Here is a 22,836-nt window from a genome sequence, read left to right as displayed (position 1 = left end):
CAAATCTGTCCCTCCCCCAGCAACCACCCCCCCCCAATTCTAAAAACACTTAGGGGCCAGGGCTGGGGTGGGTGGAAGGCACCAAGATGTTGGGTGCCACCATGCTGATCTTCAGGCAAATGTTGCCTCCGGGGGAAGAAGGGGTAGGGGAGACCTTTCCTCCTTTGTGGAGAATACCAACCCTTAGTCCAGGATTCTGGCAGCTGAGTGGCTGGCGGTGAGGCCTGTTCTCTCCCAAATCAAAGGCACGTGTGGAAATCCACTCCCATCAGAGAGTGAGTCCTTGGGGCAGCTGACCCTGCTTCTGGACGGTCCCCTCCACAACATCAACGACCGAAAGACACAACCCAGAGTAGACAGGGATTTTATTGTCTCACTTCTCTCCACCAGGGCACTGCCCCTGGGGAAGGCTGGGCAGCTCCTGGCTCAGGGCTACTCCACCATCTTCAGGCCAGGAGGTGGCTGTGGTGTTTGCTCCAGTCTGACTTCGGTGGCTGGGGCCATCTAGGAGTCCCCTCAGTCCAGGTTGGAAACAATGGCTGCATCTCCACAGTTCACAATAAGGCTTGCGATCCTGCCCAGATGGGGTGTTCATGCAGCGGCCACCAGCTGCCTTTTCTTCTGAACAACACCCCCTCCCTCCTGGGGAGGGCTTTGCCTCCCTGAGGCTGGACAAGAAGAACAGAGTCTCTGCTTTGCTGTGTCTGGGGCTCAGGGTCTCCCCAGTCCCTAGCCCCTTGCTCGGCAAGCTCCGTGCTTAGGCACTGACCACACAGTGGAGACCAAACAAAATGGCTTTAGCTTGTGGAAGGGAAGAATAGGGAGCAAGACCCACTGCCTCCCACCAACGAGTAGAACAGAGAGATCTGTCCATTTACCAACTCCAACAAGGCTGGTCATCCTTAGGCACCAAACGACTTCTAAAATAAGACCCCCAAACCCTTGGAAGCTCCACAGAGAAGCCCCCAAAGCAACAAATATACCCCCCCAACCCCCACCCCAAAACATGCAAAGGAACTGCCCTCTTGGCCCCAGGCATATCCAAAAGAAGTGTGTGCAGACTGAGGCGAGACACGACTGTGCCTGCCCTCACTGTCCTCCGCTGCTGGCCTCAAGCCAGGGGACGGGTGGTTCTGGCTGGCACCTGTGGGACTGTTTCTTCCCCACCTCACACATGCTGGGCAGCAGCCTGGTCCCAGGGCACATGAAGTTCACAGAAGATGCCACCAAGCCCCAGAGCAATGGTACCTTCTAACACCCTCCCTCCACCCACCAGGTGGTGCTAACTCCCAATATAACAGCACCATCCCTAAAGAAAGGCTGATACAAGAGCTCCTTGGGTAGCAAGATGCCAGCCTGAGGCCAGGCTTGGCTGTGGGGCAGACCGGTCGTCCTCCAGATCTGCAGCCAAGGCACGACCAGCCTTTCCCACCTGGTCTTTCCCAGATGGTTTTAACTGTACCGGTGAAGTCACCATAGGTACATATGTGGGGCTCCTGGCCTCAGCTTGGGGCTCCCCTGCGTGCTTCCTGCTCAACCTTCCAGCTGGGCGACAGCGGGAGGGGGCATCTCTGATGCCATGCATTCTGCCCTCCCCCCACCCCGTTCCCACCCCCACTAGTCTTCGTCTCACCACATCACGCTCACCCGCGCCCAGGCCGGAAGGCCTGCAGACGCATCTGCTAATTCTTTTTCTCCAGGTAGTTGGAGGGCACCCAGCCTTTGAAGGGCTTCACCCCGTCCAGAATCTGGCAGTACCACCAGCCATTGGGATTCCTCTCCAGGACCTCCATAGACACTCCCTCCTGGAAGCCGGCTGTCTCCTCATCTCCCTCATAGTCAGCGATGGACACGTACACATCCTTGAGGTTGTTGTGGATGAACTGGGATTTCTCGATGGGCTTGGGACGCACAGGGGACACGGGGATGCCATTGCGCTGGGCCGGCAGCAGAGGCGACTCAGAACCCTGGCTGGCTGCCCTCTCAGCCAGGCGGCCCTTGGCTTCAGCAGCAGCTGAACGGGCAGTGCTGAAGGAGGAGTTCCGGCGGACACCCCGGAGCCCGTCAGTGGCCGTGAGCGACTCATTCCTCCGCAGGGCGCATGACAGGTTGTTGTCCTTGGGGGGTGGGGACACGAACACGGACTGGGGTCTCACTGCTACCTGCCGCACCCCGTTCCTCATCTTCACGGTGTTGCCTGTGCCCGAGGTCTTGCCGAAGCCACCGGGGGGCTTGGAGGGGATGGGTGGTGTGGCCCTCTTGCTCTGGTTGACTGTGTTCAGAGCCTGGACTCGCTTCTCTATCTTTTCCAGGCTGTCGGACTTGCCCTCGTTCTGCTTGCTCTTGGCGGGGGCCATGTCTGGCTCCTTGCCCGCCAATGGGTCAGGCTGCTCGTTCTCGCCCAGCACCAGATAGTGGGAAGGGGCCCAGCCCTCCAGCTCCCCAAATCTCACGTACCACCAGCCGCTCTCCTGCTTCTCCAGCACATGCACCTCCACACCGGCAGGGAAGCTGATTTCAGAGTCCTGGACCTTCTGGTAGGCGCTGCATGTGGTATAGACGGCGGCCTGGCCCTCGCGTCCCTTCCTGGAGGGACATGGGGGTGCCGTGGCCGGAAGTGTGATGGGGTCAGCTGAGCCTCTCCGGGCCCCCTCACTGAGACTCTCGAAAGCTGTCTGGGGAGGCAACTCTGAGTCCTCGCTCTTGGAGCCCTTGAGCCCGCCCTGCAGCTGGCCCGTGGGGCGTAGCTGGCGCCGCAAAGTGCTGATGTCCATCTTCTCCTGACTCTGGGACTCTGCGCGGTTCAGGAACGGCTTGGGCCGGACTGATGGTTTGGCCCGGGCACTGGAGGGCAGCCCGGCCTTCAGGTCAACGTCCTTCTTTGCCCCGACCTTGGGGGTGCCTCGGATGCCGGCGTCTGAGGCAGAACGGGGCTTCAGGTCGCTGCTGTTCTTGGACAGGGAAGAAGAGGAGGAGGTGGAGGAGGAGGAGGAGCAGGTGGTGTTAATAGTGATGGAGGAGGAAAAGGAGGCAGAGGAGTGGTTCTTCCCCAGCTCAGCCTGTGCATTCTTCTCTGCCTTGAGCCTTAAGAGTGATGATGATTTGGGGGAGTCTGATTTGGGGGAGTTCTTCCTGGCAAGGGATAGTGGGGAGCCCCCTGGGGAGTCACTGTCCTCCGCACTGGGCCGGAAGCCTTCATTCTCATAGATGGTCTCTTCTTCGGGGGCCACATCCTCTGATGAGCCCCCCACCTTGAACCGGGCCCGCTGCAGTGAGGAGGTGGGTGAGGGCCGGAGGGGCTGGGATGGCCGCTTGTCCCCAGAGCCGCTGTCCTCTGCCGGCTCCTCACTCAGCTCTGGCTCAGAGTCAAAGCCAAAGGCAGGGATGTCGTACTCAGGCTCCTCGTACTTCAGCTTCAGTGGGGAGTCCTGGCTCTCACCTGTGCCTGCTGGGCCTTCCTCAGGCTCCTTAGGCTTGCTGGGGGGTGCTGGCGGGGGCACTTTGGGCCGGGTCAGGGTGCTTGTCCTGCGGCTCAGGTTGGGCTTCTTACGCTTATCGATGTAGGATGCTGGGGCCCAGCCCTCTTTCTCACCAATCTGCACGTACCACCAGCCACCTGAGTTCTTATCAATGACCTGGGGGAGGGGTGGACAGGCCAGTGAGTTAGGATAACTGACTGCTGGTGCCTGCTAGCAGCTGGGCTAGGAGCTGCACTTTTTCTGGCTCTCAGAGATTATCTCCAAAAAGAGCTACTATGTAATGGCCTAGGCCCCAGTTAGCAGTGATAGAAGAATTAAAACCCAGAGTACTGTCATCTCCTCTCTCCAAGTCTCTCTCCCCTGGCTTTCCAGGTCTCTGCTTGACACCCTGGTTGAACTGACCTATTTTTATTTTTTAATTAGGACAGAGAAATTGAGAGAGGATGGGGAGACAAAGAAAGTGAGAGAAAGATAGACACCTGCAGACCTGCTTCACTGCTCATGAAGCAAACCACCTGCAGGTGGAGAGTGGGGGCTTGAGCCTGGGTCATTGTGCTTGGTAATATGTACCACTGCTTGGCCCCTGAACTGGCCTTCTATATATCGACCCAGCCTTGCCCCTCTTGAGCACTTATGAAACATGTTCTGAGTCCTTGCAGAAACCAGCTTACTGTGGCTGAGAGGTGGCTCAGTGGGTAGAGCTGGGCCAGGTGGTGGCATGTCCCATAGAATGCACACATATAAGCATAGGAGTCATGCACATAGGGGACACTGGCACCCCCAAAAAGAAATGTTCATGAGTAGCTCATGAGGTGGATGCATTGGATCGACCTTCCCGTGGTGCATCCCGTTAGTACCCATTCATTGGGGAAACTGACGATCCTTCCTAGCCGACTGAATCCACATGGATCCCAGTCACTTTCAAAGCCAGCAACAAGCAGCTCCTGACAGCTTTCAAGCTGACCTGTTGACTGGCTACGGAAGAAGGGCAAACGCTAGAAGAAGAAGAAGCTCGTGAGGTACGACAGGATGTAACAAGCAGAAGCTCCAGGTTCAACCCCTGGTATCATATATGTATGTTCTCTCATAAAATATATCTTATTTTAAGAAATGGGCATGTTAAAGGGTCTGGCTGTGGCACACCCGGTAGAGCATACATATTAGCATGCATAAGGACCGAGATTCAGGTTCAAGTCCCCGGTCCCTCCCTGCAAGCAGGCAAGTGTCCCAAGCGGTGAAGCAGTGCTGCAAGTATGTGTCTCCCCCCCACCTATCTATCTCTACCCTCTCAAATTCTTTCTGTCTATCAAAAAATAAAAAGAAATTAAAATACTACAATTTATTAGAAGGGGAAACAAAATCACCTCTCCAAAGACTTCCATGTATGAAGAACTCACTGTACCGGTACCCCTGCTCTCCTCCTGCCCGATGGTGGCTTGTCCTCTACTGAATGCCCTTGCAGGTCTCTCAGGTCAGAAAAGAGTGGTGAGCTGAACTGGGAGGCACAGCCTGAGGCCAGATTTTCTCTGGCAGAGCACTTTCCAGTGTCCTCACTGGCTATGGTCCCTTTACTGCATATGACATCCCACTGAAACCTCCACTACAGGGCAGGTTTCTTTGGTTCTGTGGTCTCCCAGGATGATGGGTCACAAGCCATTTGTATGTTAGCACAAGCTAATTCAAACAGCTTCTTTCTTTCTTATTTGAACATTTGGTCTTCATGCCTGTGCTGTTCCACTGTTCTGGGTGAACCCTTATTTTTCCTTTTAATTTCAGATACATATAAGATGGAGAGAGGGAGAGAGAGAGAGAGAGAGAGAGAGAGAGCGAGCGCGCGAGAGAGAACATGCACAGTACTGCTCCACCATCCATGAAGCTTCAGTGCTGTACATGGTGTTCTCATGTGATACCTGGGGCTTGAAGCCAGATCTTCACACATGGGTAAAGTGTGCATGTGAACTTCTTTCTGTTGTTGTTGCCAGCACTTCACTGCTGTGGACTGATTTTTTTTTTTTTCCATTCAGCGTTATCGATGGGGCTTGGTACCTGCACTATAAATCCACTGCTCCTGGAGGCCATTTTCCCCCATTTTATTACCCTTGTTGTTACTGCATTGCTGTTGTTGTTGTTGGGTAGGACAGGGAGAAACCAAGAGAGGAGGGGAAACAGAGGGGGAGAGAAAGACACTTGCAGACCTGCTTTACTATTTATGAAGCAACCCCCCTGCATGTGGGGAGCCAGGGACTTGAGCCGGGATCCTTACATTGGTCCTTGTGCTTCATGCCATGTGCACTTAACCCACTGCGCTACCACCTGGCCCCCTGAACTGATTTTTTGTTTTCCTGAGAGAGACACAGAGCAACAAAGGAAAAGAGACCACAACACCAGAACTTCCCCAGTGCAGTGGGTGCTGGGTTTAGACCTGGGTGCATGATAGAGCAGGGGCACTATCCAGACCAGAGCTCTCTGGCCTGCCCAGGGGTTTCTTTCTTAATTGCTATCTGATAGAGACCAGGAGTGTTGTGGTCCAGGAGGTGGCGCAGTGGTAAAGCTTTGGATTCTCAAGCATGAGGTCCTGAGTTCGAGCCCTGGCAGCACATGTGCCAGAGTGATGTCTGGTTCTTTCTCTCTCCTCCTATTTTTCTCATAAATAAATGAAATCTTAAAAAAAAAAAAAAAAGGCCAGGAGTGTTATGCTTGGGTCTATCTAGAGCTCTCATGGAGGAACACAGGTCTTGGGGGTGGGGGGTGGGTGAGAAGCATGCAAACACTGGCACCAGAGGAGGAGGCACAAGGAAGGAAAAGCCAGACATTACCCAAGCTCCACCTGAGCCCAGCCCTCTGCAACCCCCACTGAAATAGAAAGCTTTTCTTGGGGGTCGGGCTGTAGTGCAGTGGGCTCTAGTGCAGTGAAGAGCAAGGACCAGCGTATGGATCCCGGTTCGAGCCCCCAGCTCCCCACTTGCAAGGGGGTTGCTTCACAAGCGGTGAAGCAGGTCTCTATCTTTCTCTCCCCAACTCTGTCTCCCCCTCTTTTCTCCATTCTCTCTGTCCTGTCTGGCAACAACATCATCAATAACAACAATAATAATAACCACAACAATAAAAACAAGAGCAACAAAAAAGGAAAATAAATAAAATATTTTAAAAAGAGAGAGAAAGAAAAGAAAGCTTTTCTCCTCCCCTGAGCCAGCTATCCTGTGCACTCTGAACCTATAATTCAAACTTCAGCACACCCTGGCTATGAGAGTTCTGCTACATCACAGCCTTTGTAGGTTCTTCCAGAAACCTGTGCACCACTGAGAGAATGACTGCCTGTGGCAATTCAGTTAAGAGCAACGGTGCCTGTGGGGTGGGGTGGGGGCCCAGCATCTTACTATGGCTCCCTGGCCACATTCTCTTATCAGCAGCACTTCCTACAGCAGGTTCTGTGGACTCCTGGGCCCCGGGTGCCCCCAGGAAAGTAAGTCTGGGCATGGCTGTCTGCTCTAGTCCCATATCATAGGCCTGACAAACTCTACAATAAACTCTGGTGGAGTTTTCTTTCCTTTTCTTTCTTCTTTTTTTTTTTGCCTCCAGGGTTATTGATGGGGCTTGGTGCCTGCACGATGAACCCACTGCTCCTGGCGGTCATTTTTTCCCACTGTTGTTGTTGAGGCTACTGTTGTTGGATAGGACAGAGAGAAATCAAGAGAGGAGGGGAAGACAGAGAGGGGGAGAGAAAGACACCAGCAGATCTGCTTCACTGCTTGCAAAGTGACCTTACCCCCCTCCCAAAGTGGGGAGCCGGGGGATTAAACTGGGACCCTTGCAGTGTGCTTAACCCAGCGCTACTGCCTGAACCCCTGTGGAGTTGCTTTTTTTTTTTTTAAGCCACTGTCTCCCAGACTCATCTGATCACAGAAGTCCTTTGTTTTTATTTACTTTCTCCATCAGGGTTATCGCTGGGCTCTGTGCCTGCATGATTCCATAGCTCTTGGATATTCTTTAGTATTATTTTTTTTAGATAGAGGATGAGAGACAAAAGGAGGGAGAGAGAGAGCGTGACCACTTCGCTGTTTCACAGCTCGCGAAGCTTCTTTCCCATGCAGGTGCTCCTGTGTTGGCTGTGGCCTAAACCCTGTTCCTTGCATATGGCAAGGTGTGCACTCTACCAAGTGCCCTGAGCACTGGGTGGAAATGTGAGACCTAATCCTGATCATGGCACCAAATGGCACTAGAAACAACCTTGTTCCCTTCCTACCTGCCCCTCAGGAGCCTTGCCCGCAAGCTGTAAAAGGGACAGTGCTAGGTCTACCCTAGGGCAGCTCACCTCCGCCTTTTGTCCACCCCGAAAGCTGATCCCGTCAGAAATGCAGGACTGGAATTCTGCAATGGTGTAGTACTCCACCTCAACAGAAGGGGGCTCTGGCGGCTTGGGCAGCTGGAACCCCTAAGAAAGAGAGAGACTCAGTGAGCAATATGGTCTTAAATTCTAGATGGACAGCAGGCTAATAAGGTATCTCTCTAAGTGGTCACTTCCCTGACCAGGCTTTCTGTCAATTCCCAGGATTCACCCCAGATTATACTAAGCTGTCAAAATGACCTAGGAATATGGCCACTTCAACCTCTGGAGGTCCAGCTTCCAGGTGTCGCAGCAGTCTGGCCTCAGTCAAAATGCAAAAGCAGAGAAATAGAGGTAGCCAAGCCCATGCACACTGGCCTAAGGGTGAAGGTCCAGGGGCATGGTCTGGCTGTGGAGGAGGGGTTGGCCACAGCCGTCATTATCGGGCGGGGTGGGTAGAGCAGGGTGAGAGAAGACCCTAATCAATCTCTACGGAATAAACTCAAAAGTTTTTGCTCTGTGTGCAGAGTGGAACATCCTGTGTGTTATTATTATATTATTATTATTATTATTTTACCAAAGCACTACTCAGCTCTGGCTTATGGTGGTATGTGTCTGTATGTGTGTGTGTGTGGGGGGATTGAACCTGGGACTTTAAAAAATTAAAAAAAAATTTTTTTTTTAAACTAGAGCACTGTTCAGCTCTGAGCTCTGGCTTATGGTGGTGTGGGGGATTGAACCTGGGACTTTGGAGCCTCAGGCATGAGAGTCTGTTTGCATAACTATTATGCTATCTACCCTCCACCCTGAACCTGGGCCTCAGGCATGAAAGTCTTTTAAATAACCAGCATGCCGTCACCTCCACATATCATCATCATCATCATCATTATCGTTAACCAGAGTACTGCTCAGCTCTGGTTTATGGTGCTGCTGGGGGTTGAACCTGGGGCGTCTGGTGCCTCGGACATGAAAGTCAGCCTGATTGCTTTTAGATGTTGCATGTGACTATCTACTATGACACTCAGAGACCTCTGGAATGTGGCTACAGCCTAAGACTTGTGAGCATCATTCATTCACTTCACAAGAAGCATTTGTGAGGAAAGCACTGGGCATCTGGTCATGAAGCAAAAAGGACACCCCTCCCCCGAGCAGCAGATATTCTAGATTTCCCAAGGACTCTACCCATCTAAAATGAGCTCCACTACTCCCAGTATGACCCATTATCATGCAAAAGGGTGGAAACAAAACAATTATACCGTAGCTGAAAAGGTGGCTCAGTGGCTAGAGCTCATGCTATGCAAGCCTGAGGTCCCGGATACAATCCCTGGCACTGCATATGGCTAGTGTGGTTCTCTGGTCTTTTTCTCAAAGATAAATCATTCTCACAAAGAAAAATGGGGGTGTGGAAGGTGAGGGAGGGGCAGCAGCTGTGGTGTAAGAGGAAGACCTCAAACATGTCTGCCTTGCAGCTACACAATGTGGGCTCCAGGCTCAGCTCAGCAAGTTGCCAGCTGTGTGGCCCTAGGCAAGGCCCTTAACCTGGAGACTCAGCTTCCTTATCTGCCAAATGGAGCCAATCCGGGACATTGAGAAACTCGTGAGATAGAACATATAACTCTGGACCAACTGGGGGCAAAGGAAAAGCTTAGTCTACAGAAGCGGGAGCTGGCTCTCTCTCAGACACCATCCTCTCTCTGCATTTTCCTTCTCTGTCAAGGCTGGCATGTCTGCATTCCATTAGCTGCAGCCAAGCTGCACAGGGTCGGGGAGAGCTGCTTTGGGAGAGCCCAATTATGGTTTGTCAGCTTTCCCTGCCTGGTGCCCGGCCCTGAAGCTGTGCACGTGAGCCCAGTCTCTCCATCCCCCAGCCAAGCCCAGGTGGGATGCAGCAGTCCCCACACCAGGTCAGTATGGAAGAATTTACCCCATTCTTGCCAAAACCAATTCTTCCTGAAAATAATTAGCTGAGGCTGAAAGAGACGAGATGAAAGGAGACTTCATTCTTTGGTCATGGAAAACGCTAAGGGAGAAGGAGCTAGAAGTGCTCTGGGGCTCATGGTGAGGGCAAGGCTGCTTTCACGGCCAGAGGCCAAATCTTCAAAACCATGCTAACTCAAAGCCTCCTCTTCCAGGGAGCCTGCCATCCCCTCTCTGGGGCAGCTATCACAGACCACAATAACTCATGGTGTTGATCCCAGCAGAGACCTCCTAGACAGCCCTCCACACTCATCACCCTCACGTGGTCCTGCCAACAGCCCTGGGAGACGGTTGGTCCTGTCCCCATCTTAAAGACAGATAAACTGAGTCACACTATGGAGGATAAGCAACTTGCCTAAGGTCTTGCCATTCCTACTTGTCAGAGGGGATGCCTGGCAGGCTCAGCTCTTTCCTCTGTGTCCTACTGTCCTTGGAGACACTTCTCTGGGCCTGACCCTGGCTCCCTGGGAGCACATCTGCTGCCCAGACCCACAGTCTGGATAACAGAAGTCTTGTTCACAGAAGTAGAGAACCTGGCAGTATGCAGCCTCTTTCAGGGTGGCACCAGTCAGTACCTGCCATCCACTCAGCTTCCCTGCAGGATGCCTGCTGGTCTGCCTTCTACCCTCCAGGCTGGGCCTGCACCTCCCTATCAGGCACTCCTGGGCAAGGAAGGCAAAGCCCAGAGACTTCCGGGCTCATATGGACAGAGCCCTAGCCATGTCCTAGCCAGTCTAAATGTTTATGTCTGCTGGGGCAGTCAGTAACTGTAGTGGATTTATTTGGCTTTGGAGAGCAGTGAATTTTCAGTGATAAAACTGTCCAGCTAGGATCCCAGAAGGGCTGGAATTTGCAGCCTCCCCTCTGTCCCTAGCCTCACAATTCTGGACATTCCAGCAGGGATTTGGAAAACCCCTGGACCAACAGGCAGGGCAGAGACAGGTGATTAAGCAGGCCCATGCCCAGAGAAGCATGGGAAAGGGAGAAGAAACGTAACATGCTCACCAGGCTGGATTCTCTGCGAGGTGGAGGCCTTGTCCTCAGGTTTGGGGAGCCTGGAGGAAGAAAGATGTCATCAATGATCCCAGCCAGGGGATAAGCAGTGGAGCTGGTGACTGTCCTCCCTTGGCAAGGCCACGTTCTGACCTTGGAAGCAGGGCTTCTACCCCACAGTTACAAAGGACTCACACTCTCAGTCACCACTGGCAGTGCTTGAGCATCACTAGTGGGAAAGCTTTAAGTGCCCTTACCCACTCCCACTATGCTTCTGGGGATCCATGACCCCCCCCCCACTAGAATGATATGCTCATTTCTTTTTTAATTTTTTATTTATCTCTATTGGATAGAGATAGCCGGAAGTTGAGAAGGGGGAGACAGGGAGAGAGACAGAGAGACACCTGCAACATTGCTTTAATATTCACAAAGTTTTCCCCCTGCAGGTGGGGACTGGGGGCTTGAACCTGGGTCCTTGCACAGTGTAACATGTGTGCTCAACCAGGTGTGCCACCCACCACGTGGCCAAGATATGCTTATTCCTAAACAGATGGGCACAAAGGTGTTTTTCAGGGTAGCGGATGGACAGCTTTATCAGGTTTTTAGAGTTAAAAGCAGAGACGATGTGGATTTAGGGTTCATTACTGAATCCTCAGGCAATGCCACAATGCTAGGCAAGAAGTGCCTCCCTCCCCAAATATTTTTCAGCTGATCCTCCCCCTCCAAGTTTCAGATATGTGATCTAACTTAGCCAAGTCCTGAACGAAACAAAAAGAAGAGCTTTCTCTAGATGCAAACACAAGCTGCTCCCTCACAGAGCAGTCATCCTCAGCTGGAGGCAGTGGAGAGCCAAGGGTGTAATGGGATTTGGAAAAGGCAGGGCTACCAACCAGGCTTTCTGTTTAAGAAGAGAGAGTGTGTGTGTGTGTGTGTGTGTGTGTGTGTGTGTGTGTGTGTGTGTGTGTGTGTGTGTGTGTGTGTGTGTGTGTGTGTGTAGCAGTCTGGGAGGTGCACAGTGGGTAAAGTGTTGGGCTGTCAAGCATGAGGGCCTGAGTTCAGTCTCTGGCACTGTGTATTCCAGTGCGATGCTCTGCTTCTCTCTCCCTCATTAATAAATAAATATATTTGTTTATTTGCCACCAGGGTTATCAACAGGACTTGATGACTGCACACGGATCCATCACTGCTGGTGGCTATTTCCTTTTCTTTTCTTTTCTTTTCTTTTCTTTTCTTTTTCTTTCGAGAACAGAGAGAAATTGGGAGTGTGGCGCAAAGCGCAAGGACTGGCGTAAGGATCCCAGTTCAAGTCCCCAGCTCCCCACCTGCAGGGGAGTCGCTTCACAGGCGGTGAAGCAGGTCTGCAGGCGTCTATATTTCTCTTCCCCTTTATATCTTCCCCGCCTCTCTCCATTTCTCTCTGTCCTATCTAACAATGACGACAATAATAACTACAACAATAAAACAACAAGGGCAACAAAAGGGAATAAATAAATATATACAAAAAAGAAAAAAGAAAAAAAGAACAGAGGGAAATTGAGAGAAGAGGAGGAGATAGGGAGAAAGAGATACCCACAGCACTGCTCCACTGATCGTGAAGCTCCAACCCCCCAGCCGCCCACTGCAGGTGGGGACCAGGGCTTGAACTGGGTTCTATGCACTATAATAAGTGTACTCAACCTGGTGTGCCACCATCTGGCCCCATAAATATATCTTTAAAGAAAACTAGAAAAGAGAGAAGTTCATGGAGAGGACTAATTCCACCTCTCCTGAGCCTTTTAGGTTCCTATTACCTAGAGGGTGAGATGGGGAAGGATGAGGAAGGCTCAGTAAGGTGTTCTCTTTGGGGCAAGTGTCACATACATGGCCCACGTTTCATCAGAGGGAAGCTGACTTATCCTCTAAGACACCATCCTTGGCTCTTATCAGAGAAGGATCAGATGCCAGTGGCTTCTATATTCATGCAATTTATCTTCCTGGAGGATCTGAGGGGAAGGGCCTTGTTCATTCTTGTGATTAGCATGAGACTAGCTGACTAAGTGAGGCTGAGGGGTGGGACCAGTCCATCTTGCACCCTGTATGCACCTCCTCATCTCTCCCCCTGCACCTCTAAAAAGAGCTCTGCAGTAAGCACCTGGGATGGGGACAGCGATGTACTTACTAATCTGGGCCCGCTGAGGGGCAATCCTGGCCACAGCTGGGGAGCCCTGGGCCAGCTTGGAGCTAGTCCTCTCGGGGACTCCCAGGGCGCTGCCATTGGAGGCATTGCAGAGGATGGGCAGACTGATCTCCTTCTTGGTGATGGGGGCCTCAGGGCCCTCGCCCTCAGCTGGCGGAGCCTCCTTGTCCCCTGACGCCTTCTTGTTCAGCAGGTTGCTGATCTCCATGATGTTTCCAATGATCTCCACGGGCCCTGCCAGGTTCTTCTTTCGGGCAGGCAGGTCATCCTTGGCTTTCTTCAGGTAGGATGCTGGTGCCCAGCCCTCTTTGCCCAGGTATCTGTGTGGAGGGAGGGAACACGGCATTGTTAGGGAGTTGGGGGGAGGGGTTCCCTACTTCACAGCTCTGGTTCCATCAGGCCTGTCCAACCTGTCTACTATATTCTGCAAGACACTTGCCAATCCCACCAGGCTGGAGAGAACTGGAACCAAGGCATGTGGAAGATACCTTGGACTTCCTTCCACTCTGCCTGATAACCTCCTGGTGTGCATACACGTTCTCTTCAACAGCAGGTGAGTGTGGCACCTTGAGATAAGAAGGGCCCTCAAGTTTTGATTTGTCCAAAAGGTAGACTTTGCAATGGCCTCCCATGCAATAAGGCTGATTCCAGAGGTAAGGAAGGGGGAGTGTATGAGAATGTTATCTGAAGTTTCCCACTGCAAACAGTGGTGTCGTTAGATAGGGAAGAGGCAGCATGGGAGAGCTAGGGAATTGAACTTTGGTCTATGGTACCTTGTTTAAGTCCCTACTCTGAAGCTCAACTTTTCAAATGAATTTATGATTATGAGACCAGAGCACTGTTCAGCTCTGACATATGACAATGCTGGTGATTGAACCTGGGGCTTTAGGCATGCAGGTCCTGTAAGCCAACATCGAGTTATCTCTTCTGTAAAATGTAGTACTAGAGTATCTGTAAAAAGATTCTATTTAGGCAGCTGGGGAAATAGTGCATCTGGGAGAGCTCAGAACTGGCATACCTAAGGCTCTGTTTGATCCCCTCATGCTCCAAGTGCCAGAGTGGCGCTCTGGCTTCCCTCTTTCTGTCTTTCTCATATAAAACTCTGTATTTCATATGAAACAAATAAAAATATAACTTAAACGAGCCCAGGTTATACACAATGAGACCAACAGGAAGATGAGTATGAAGAAGGTAGTAAATGGATCAAGTTCACACAGTAAGTCCACAGACTTATACTAAAAGTAACACTGCAAATCAGTGGAGGGTGGAATGTACAGTGACAAGTCTGGTTATCCAGTAAGAAAGGGAGGCCCTGGCCTCACATGTATAGAAGAAAGAGAGCGGGGGGGGGGGGGGGGGGAGGAGAGACAGGAGAAAGAGAAAGAAAGCTAGCTATGAGGTTGAGAAGATCTTTCTAGATGGAACTCTGGTACAGCCTGGGGGGTGGTACAGTGGTTAGAGCTTTGGAATAACAAGCATGAAGTCCCAAGTTGATCCCTGGCACTACATGTGCCAGAATAATACTCTGGTATTCTCCCCACCCCCACCACTCACCTCTCTCTCTACTTGCTCTCTTGTGTTAAAAAAAATAAATAAATCTTAAAAAAAAAATTGAGAACATTTGCCCAATCTTGAGGGTTGAGGAGATCTTTCCAAATGGGACTCCAAACACTAAAACCATAAATGAAAAGACTGAAAACACATGACTAGATAAAATTATGGCTAAAGGAAAACAAAACCCCAAACCCATAAACAACAGCAAAAGGCAAATGAAAGGGCTGGTGAAATTTTAGGTGACTCGATGGCTTCTGCAAACAAATGTGTTCTTTCCTCCCCATGGAGTTAGGCATCTATCCAGATCCACCGGGAGCTCCCTTCCTGGTCCAACAGTTGCTGGCCAGTATCACTGACTCTGGGCTGCAATGTCCCCATCTGCTCTCTGGGACACATGTGGCTCTTTGGAATGGCTGCTCGAGGCCAGATGTCTGCCAGTCCCTCGTTCTCTGCCTCTTACCTTGACCTTGTTCTTCAGTGCTTATTGGCGGGGCAAAAAGAAATGTGACAACAGGAGCTTCTACTGATTTGTCTGAGCTTTGCTAAAAAGCAAAGGGCCTCACTTTCTTTACCTTTTACACCCCCACCTCTCCAAAGCCCTACCCCACTATGGAAAGATAGAAACAGGCTGGGAGTATGGATCGACCTGCCAACGCCCATGCCCAATGGAGAAGCAATTACTGAAGCCAGACCTTTCACCTTCTGTACCCCGTAATGATTCGTAATGGCCCATGCTCCCAGAGGGATGAAGAATAGGGAAGCTTCCAATATAGGAGATGAGATACAGAATTCTAGGGGTGGGAACTGTCTGGCACTGTACCCCTCTTATCTTACAATGTTGTCAATCATTATTAAATCAATTAAAACAAAACAACAACAACAACAAAAATCCAGTACGAGGTGGCTCCTGATGTTCATGTCGCAGGAATGTGCCATCCCAAGCTCACTGCCTGGCCTTTTCTGGGGTGTGGAAAGCAAGACAGTGAGCAGATGTTTAGGGGGTAAGGTGCTAGCCTGGTTTCCCAATTGAATAGGTGCAGAAGGAAGCACTTCAGGGGTGAATGGGAGCAATCAGTAAAGGCAGCTGACCTGACAGATAAGCCAACAACCAACACTCAGAAAAGCCAAGCAAGTAACAGGGTCACACAGACAGCTGTTGGCAGTATCCAAAGTGTTGGTCTTGCACCTCGGAGAAAAGATGGAGGTGGCCTGCAGATCACTGTGGACGCTTTCCAATGAGAAATGATTTCCAGTGATCACCACCCTCTCAACCTCCGCTGTGTTCCTTCAGGCAGAGAGGTGCAAGGGAACCTGGAGTGGCTGTGTGAATCTGGGCCCAGCTCCGCTCACATCTGCTTTCCAGCTCTGGAGCATGGAATGGCTCCAGAGAGAAGAGGGCAGGAAAGAGGGAAGGCGTGTGCGTGGGGAGGGGGAGAAGAAAGAGGAAATGAGGATCAACACTGAGCTGGGAATGCTGGGAAATGACATACTTAAGGGGCCTCTGGCAGCCTTCTTAAGGAGGAGACTTTTCAGTGAGGGGTTTTGTAATTGAAGCTCTGCCACCCCACGACCAGGCTGGGCTGACTTGGAGAGCTTTTAAAAATCTGAAAACACCCAGCAGCTGTGGAGATCACCTCCAGGCAAGTGGTTTAGGTTATCTGCCTGACAAAACATTCACTGGTTTCCCATGCAGCCTTTTGCTCGTGAGACTTGGGAGCTAGTTCTAGTTCCCATCACTGAGAGAACATGACAGTCACAGGGCAGTGGTTCTGGCCAATGCTGCTGCCCACAGTTTTCTGTGGCTGCTGCACACAGCACCACAGTTTTCTCAGAGAGAGAAAGAGGTAAGAGAGTAAAAGGGGAGGAGGGATGGGTGGCAGCACACATGGCACGAAGTGCAAGGAACGGCCTAAAGATCCCTGTTTGAGCTCCCGGCTCCCTACCTGCAGGGGGGTCACTTCACAAGTGTTGAAGCAGGTCTGCAGGTGTCTATCTTTCTCTCTCCCTCTCTGTCTTCCCTTCCTCTCTCGATTTCTCTCTGTTCTATCCAACAAAAACAACAGCAATAAGAACAATAACAACAACAACAAAAAAAAAAAAAAGGGAAAAAAATGGCCTCCAGGGAGCAGTGGATTCGTAGTGTAGGCATGAGCCCCAGAGATAACCCTGGAGGTAAAAAAAAAAAAAAAAAAAAAAAAAGAGAGGGAGAGAGAGAGAGAGAGAGAGAAAGAAAGAGATCACAGGACCAAAGCTTCCTTCAACACAGAGGGGGGCTGGGCTTAAACTAGGGTCACACACATGACAAAGCAGCACACTATCCAAGTGAGCTATTTCACCAGCCCAGTCCTGCCCCACCTAATGGCACAAAAGGGAGCACCTCGGTCCTCCTCAGTGATATGCAAAGGGCAAGGAAGCTCACCCTGTAGGGTCACAGTAAGCTTCGCTGTCACATGACTAGCATCCTTCATCCTACCTGTCATCTGGACCAGTCTTAAGACCTTCATCTGTGGTCAGAGCAAGTATGTGATGGGTGGGTGGCTAAGAGCACACATTCTACCCACAGTGACCCTGGGGTTTCTGGGGATGTAGGTGGAAGGTAGTCCTCCGAATCCACAGAAGAATCTATCAGTGGGTTAGAGGCAGAGAACAAAGAAGCTAGGCTATTCTCATGGCTGAGACTGGTTCTGAGGGACCCCAAACCATCTGTCAGCCAGTCCCCTCCACCCCTGCCTTGCCACTTCAGAGCCCCAGGGTAGAGGGCCCTGGAGGGCACCACTCAGCAGGGGCAAGGTTAAATGAAGCCGACAGGAGGTGGTTTGTTTCCAGGAGCATCAAGATAGAGCCTACTCTCCAACCCACGGCCCCAATAGGTTTCTCAGCTGGGCATGTGCTGAGGCCTCAGGAGGAGGCAGGGCAGAAGGAAGAGTGCCTGAATTAGGCCTGTGCTTAGGCCTCACCCCTACTCTGTCTCTTGCAACCATGCAGGCCAACCCTGCAGAGTCTCACAAGCCAGGGAAGGGGAGTCTGCATCTGGGGCCGCCTGCTGGGACTCATGGACACCAGTCCTCCACCAGTGCTCAAGCTGCCGACATACCAGGCAGCCAAGGCCGGATGCAGAAAAACAGACTCAGATGTGCTGGGCCCTCTTGGTGGACACAAGGGAGGGACTGCACCCCTGTGCCCACTGGCTGTGGTCAGGCTCTGCCTTCCATGTCCCAGGAGAGAATCTGCAAGATGAGCTTGCTCTCTGGTGACATGACCTGGATCAGCTAAGCCTGGACAGTAGGCACACAGCTGCTGCCCCTCTTGCTGTGGCTCAGGGCCAGGAGTACCAGGGGGGCATCCCCACCTCTGCTGGGGGGGGGGTCCTACCTGATGTACCACCAGCCCTCCAGATTCTTCCTGATCACCTCCACGGTGACGCCCTTCTCGAAACTGATCTCGTCCTTGCTTTGGCTGGTGTAAGGCTGCACGGTGACATATTTCTCCTCTAGGGGGTGGTAGGAGAAGTGAGAAAGTGGTTATTTGAGGTTGGGGGCATGGGCCTAGGTCCTCCTGCCTGTGTGGTCCTCCCTGCCTGGCCCACCTGCCTGCCAAGGTGCACTGGGTTAGCCCCTGGCTCTTACATGGAAATGAGAAAGGACCAGGCCTCACTGTGGCATATTGTGTGCCAAAGGCCTGGGCAGAAAGCTTGGCTCTCCCAGCCTCACACAGGGGCAGGCTGCCTGGGTCTGGAACATTCAGGGCCCTGGATGTTCCTTGGACTGAGGGCAGGGTTAGGGGGAACCTGCTTCTCACAGGGTCTGAGCCAGGGAGTCCGAAACTATCCTTGAGTGTACTGGAGGCCATCTGGCATGCCTTCTCCTTGGTGAATATACTACACTCCTATCTCTGTCCCAGACTTTCTCCTCAGTATTTTGTTTGAATGCTTGTTCAGTGGCTGGGGAAAAGGCCTAACTGGCAGAGTTCTAGATTTGCATGCCTGAGGTTCCTGGTTCGAGCTCCAGCACTGCATTTACTGGGGTGACTCTCAGCTTCTGTTTTTCCCTGCCTCATGTGAAACTCTTTTCACGCACACTAGCAAAACATAAAATCTTTAAAGAATATCCTTCACAAATTATAGTCAACTCTTATCTGTGACCTTGGGAGAACCACTGCAGTTTCCAATGGAGGGAATGGGGACACAGAACTCTGGTGGTGGGAAAGGTGTGGAATTATACCCATTATCTTATGGCTTTGTAAATCAATAGTAAGTCACTAATAAATATTTTTTTAAAAATCCTCCATATCCTCCTACTTCAACTTTTGCAGGCTTGAGGCACATCTGCAGTGAAGCCTCCCCGACCCCCTCATGGGGTGACCTCCCTAGAGGATTCTGGGGGACACACGGCCAGTGGGAGCGGCTGTGCATGTCAAGATAAGGGTCTGAAGAGTGAGATGACTATGGTGGTGCTGAGTGCAGCACTGCGTGGGAACTTAGGGAGCCTTGAGTGGTCTGTGTGTCCGGGTGCCATCTTGGGGATAGTGTTCAGGGCTGTCTGTCTCTCTGGAGTGTTGCCAGCTCTGGCATCAGCATTGCTCAGGTCCCCTCCTGACATGTGGCATGTCAGGGGATCCTGGAGGCTGGCAAAGTGGGGACACCATGGCTCCCTTGGTGCCTTATCTCCTGGCAGAGGCCTCTGCCCACACCCAGGAAGTCTGACCACTGGACCCAGAGGGAGACAGTTACCCTCCCTCCTGGGTGGGGAGTGTACCCAGAGGACCATTTGGGTCCAGAAAGGAAGCCCTTTCCCACCCTCACAGAAGAACTGACCACCCACTCCTGCCCTTTGGGGCTCTCCTCTGGCCTGGTGGTTCCTGGTGGTGAGATAGTGCACACTGGGTCTCAGCACAGCAGAAGCTCCAAAGGGATGGTGTCAAATATATCGAGAGAGAAATGTGGGGCCCAGCAGGAAGTCTTTTGTGAACTCAGGGTTTGCAGGCAGAATCCACGGGCCTCCCAGATGCCTGGACTCCAGCCCGATGTGACTCGTAGCCCCAGACTCCTCAGCCGGGCCCTGAAGGAGCTTTGGGCACTGATTGGGGAGATCCCCTGCAGCAGGAGGGCCAACTGTTTCTTCTTCCCTGGATTACTGGGTCCTGTCTGCTTCCCTGCCTGGATGAGAGTGGAGGCAGTAAATCTGAAAGGCCACTCAAGGCAAAAGGTGAGGGACAACCCATCTTGGGAGCATCCAAAGCCTCCAGCCTGCCCCTCTCCTGCGTGAGACCTTCTATGAATTGACTTGATCCTGGAAGTGTTCAGATCCAGCCATGCTGCTGAGAGTAGCCAAGACGGCCTGGGAATCTCATCCAGCAGGATTCTGCCTGGGCCTCTGAGAAGTTCTGTGTTCTCTGGTCCAGCCTGTCCTTGGTCCCACTCCATGGCAGCGAATCCTGGCCCGGGCAGTGGCCAGAGGAGGCAGCGCCAGGCCCTGGGGGTCTGGAGCTCTGAGGTTAGGGTGAGGCAGGTCCTGGCTCCACATCTTGCCTTTCTTCAGCTGGGCTATTTTTAAAAGCTTGTGGTTCTTGCAGGAAGCCATCATTCAAGTTTTCCTGGGTTGAGCTGCTTTTGCAGGGAAAAATTACAGATCTTCTCTTGGGATGATCAGAGGAGTCCTGCCCTGCCGTGCCCCACAGCTGAGACCAGGATTGAACCATCATGTGTCGCCTGGCCCAGGAATTAGCCTCCAGAGCCCCCAGGTCATGTAAGCCCCCTCACAGCCCCTGCCCTTCTTGAGTGCGCAGTACTGCAGCTTCACCCAGTGAAGACAGGCTGTTTCTGCAGAGGTGCTTGTTCCTGGCGGTCCCAAGGCTGATATGAATGCAGATGTCCCAAAGCTTATGTGCTTGGTGGCTTGTCTTGCCCTGTGATTCTGCAGCATCCAGGTGACGAGAATTCAGAGCCTCTGGTGCTAGTGGCCTAGGCAGGCAGGAAGGCTCGTTCTTCCAAGGCAACCATGTTTTCTGCCACAGTTGGCTCACAGAGGCGCAGATAACTTCCCTACTGGACATGGGCCATGAACCCCACCTGTCTAGAATGATGGCAATGGTGTCAGAGGGGGTAGGGTCACTAAGGCTGATTGGGGGTCTCTGGAGAATCAAGGGAGTGGGATGAGTGTTCTGGGGAGGCTTTTGAGGTTCCATCAAAGGGTAGCGGCAACCCTACTGTAGGAAGGGCTGGCTGGGCCACTCACTGAGTGGGTGGTGGGTGTCTGGGGGAGGTGGACAGGCCTAGTCTGGTTTGGAGGCAGGGGCTGGAGCGTCCTGCAGTTTCCAAACCACAGACGCCTCCTCTTTCCAAATACTTTCCCCTCCGTCAGCAGTATCCCCGGCTTCCTTCCCCATGCCCCCCCCCCCCCCCCCCGCCAGCTTGCTCACCCCACTGTGAGGGCCTTTTGATCCCAAGACCTGCCTGGCTGAGGCAGTGGGGAGTGGGGGATCTGGGGAAGCAATGCTTTTCTCTGGTCTAGTTACACATGACCCATGGCCCGCTTCCTTCCCGTCAGCTCCGCAGCATGCAGTGAACCTTTTACCAGCCAGTTTTCTGCAAGCTTTCTCTTGGCTGCCTGACTTAACTCACAGGACCAAGACCAGGAAGTCATGTTGTCTGCATTGTCTGCTTAAGAGAGAGGAGTTGTGGGTCTGCATTTGCACATGTACGGTGGCCTCAGAGTTCATGCCTTTCATTGGCATTTGTGTCTGCAGGGAACTAAGGAGCCACCCCCACCCCAGCGTGTGCACGTGTGCAAGGGTTTATGCACACAACACTACATGAAGCCACACGAACTGTGGGCTGAGTTGTGTGACTAACTCAGGTGTGACTGTGTGACTGCCCAGTCTGGTGGCACTTGTGGGACTATGTGTGTGTGTTCCTGAGTGGTGTGTGCACATGGCCGAAGTAGTGCCTCACTGTATGGCTGTGGAGACAGTTGAGTTTGGGGTTCAATGTGCAACGGTGCTCAGAGCAGATGCTGGAGTGGGTGGGGGGACAGCCAGCCTTGACTCCCTGCTCGTTTCCCAGGCCAGAGCCCCACTCTGCTCAGCCACCAAAGCTCTGGGTGGGGTCCCAATATGGCCCCCTTAGCTATAGGATGTCTTTGCTTCCCTGCTGGGGCTGATTCTTGCTGTGCTGTCTGAGAAGTCACTTTCTGTCCTGCTTCCTGGGGTCTGGCCCAGGCTCAGGGTAAGTTGGGCTCCCCCAGCAGTGCTGAGTCTGAGCCAGTCCCAGGTGGTGGTCGCCCTAGAGTTCAGGCTTCCTGCTGCTCAGAAACTAAACCATGGTTTCACAGTGGCTCAGGGATATACTTGCGGGAGGTGGAGAGGAGGCTGAGTCACAGAGTATCCCTGAGGCTCCAGAGAGGCCTCTCTCCAGTTGGGCCATCTTTGCTGAGGCTGGGGATCCAAAAGTGTTCAGGGGCTTAGAGGTCCTCACCTCCCAAGTTCTGGATGCTGGAAAGGCTTTGTGTTAGCGCTGAATGGGCAAATGTCTTGGTTCCTCATCAGACTCTGGCAGGCCAGCAGGGTCCCTGGAACCTCCCCTTTACCCCTCAAAAGTACTGACTACAGGTGCCACAGATGTGAAAGCCCCTGACTGGACCCACTCTGTGTTGGAGCTTGCTGGGGCTGGGCTGTTGTGCCCTTTCTAGCATCCCTGGAGCTGCCTGCAGGAGCGCTGTGGCTGATCCTTCCTCCTACTCTACTCTGGAGTAACTGCCTGAGCAGCTCTAGCCAGGGAACCTTTCTCAGGGGAAGGAGGCCAGGGAGGGAGGTTCAGCCCCGTTCATGCTTCTTTCATCTGTAGCTTCTGGGACAAACACGGTCTTCCTTAGATTCTAGTTACACCCACAACCATGTCTAAGTTCCCAGACCCCTTCCCCCAGGAAGCTGGCAGAAGCCAGAGCTGCCCCAGTGGCATACATCCCAGAGCCCCAGCAGCCCCTGTGCCCCCTCCCCAGCCCCCCAGCTGCAGGAGGCAAGAGGAGAGGAAGGAGGGACAGAGGAGGAGCAGAGGCTGAGAGGTATCAGTGAGAGAGGCAGAGTGCGGTGAGAAGCTGCCCTGGCCGTCACCTCGGCTGTGCTGCCTGTTGACCATCCCGCCCAGGGTCCACCGGCGATCCAGGCGCCGCAGATGGGCCTTGCGTCTCTTGGACACTGGTGTGGGAGATGACGATGGGACACACGGCCGACAGGAACCGGTGAAGAGAATGGAGATGAGGATGAGATGGTATGGGGCAGGAGGCGGGGATGGAAGGAGGGAAGGGGCACGTGCTCAGGTCACCAGCGCCTGCCTATCC

General features: G+C 52.6%; 1 protein-coding gene across 9 annotated transcripts in view; it reads right to left on the bottom strand.

Annotated features, from left to right (window-relative positions):
* Positions 1-348: 348 nt before the first annotated feature.
* SH3PXD2A (SH3 and PX domains 2A) overlaps positions 349-22,836 on the bottom strand; it is a 262,938-nt gene continuing 240,450 nt past the window's right edge. For 6 of the 9 annotated variants that reach the window (XM_060171382.1, XM_060171384.1, XM_060171383.1 and 3 more), the window contains 6 exons: positions 22,610-22,693; positions 17,876-17,993; positions 12,932-13,269; positions 10,786-10,835; positions 7,792-7,911; positions 349-3,635 (listed from right to left, as the gene is read on the bottom strand). In XM_060171382.1, coding sequence (XP_060027365.1) covers positions 1,683-3,635; positions 7,792-7,911; positions 10,786-10,835; positions 12,932-13,269; positions 17,876-17,993; positions 22,610-22,693 — 2,663 coding nt within the window. In that variant the 3' untranslated portion in view covers positions 349-1,682. The remainder of the gene's footprint in view (positions 3,636-7,791; positions 7,912-10,785; positions 10,836-12,931; positions 13,270-17,875; positions 17,994-22,609; positions 22,694-22,836) is intronic. The other 3 variants (XM_060171386.1, XM_007530497.3, XM_060171389.1) reach the window with 1 other exon arrangement.

The sequence above is a fragment of the Erinaceus europaeus genome, chromosome 14 (assembly GCF_950295315.1).
Source record: "Erinaceus europaeus chromosome 14, mEriEur2.1, whole genome shotgun sequence".
Taxonomy (NCBI): Eukaryota; Metazoa; Chordata; class Mammalia; order Eulipotyphla; family Erinaceidae; genus Erinaceus; species Erinaceus europaeus.
This window is presented reverse-complemented; position numbering and strand designations above follow the sequence as displayed.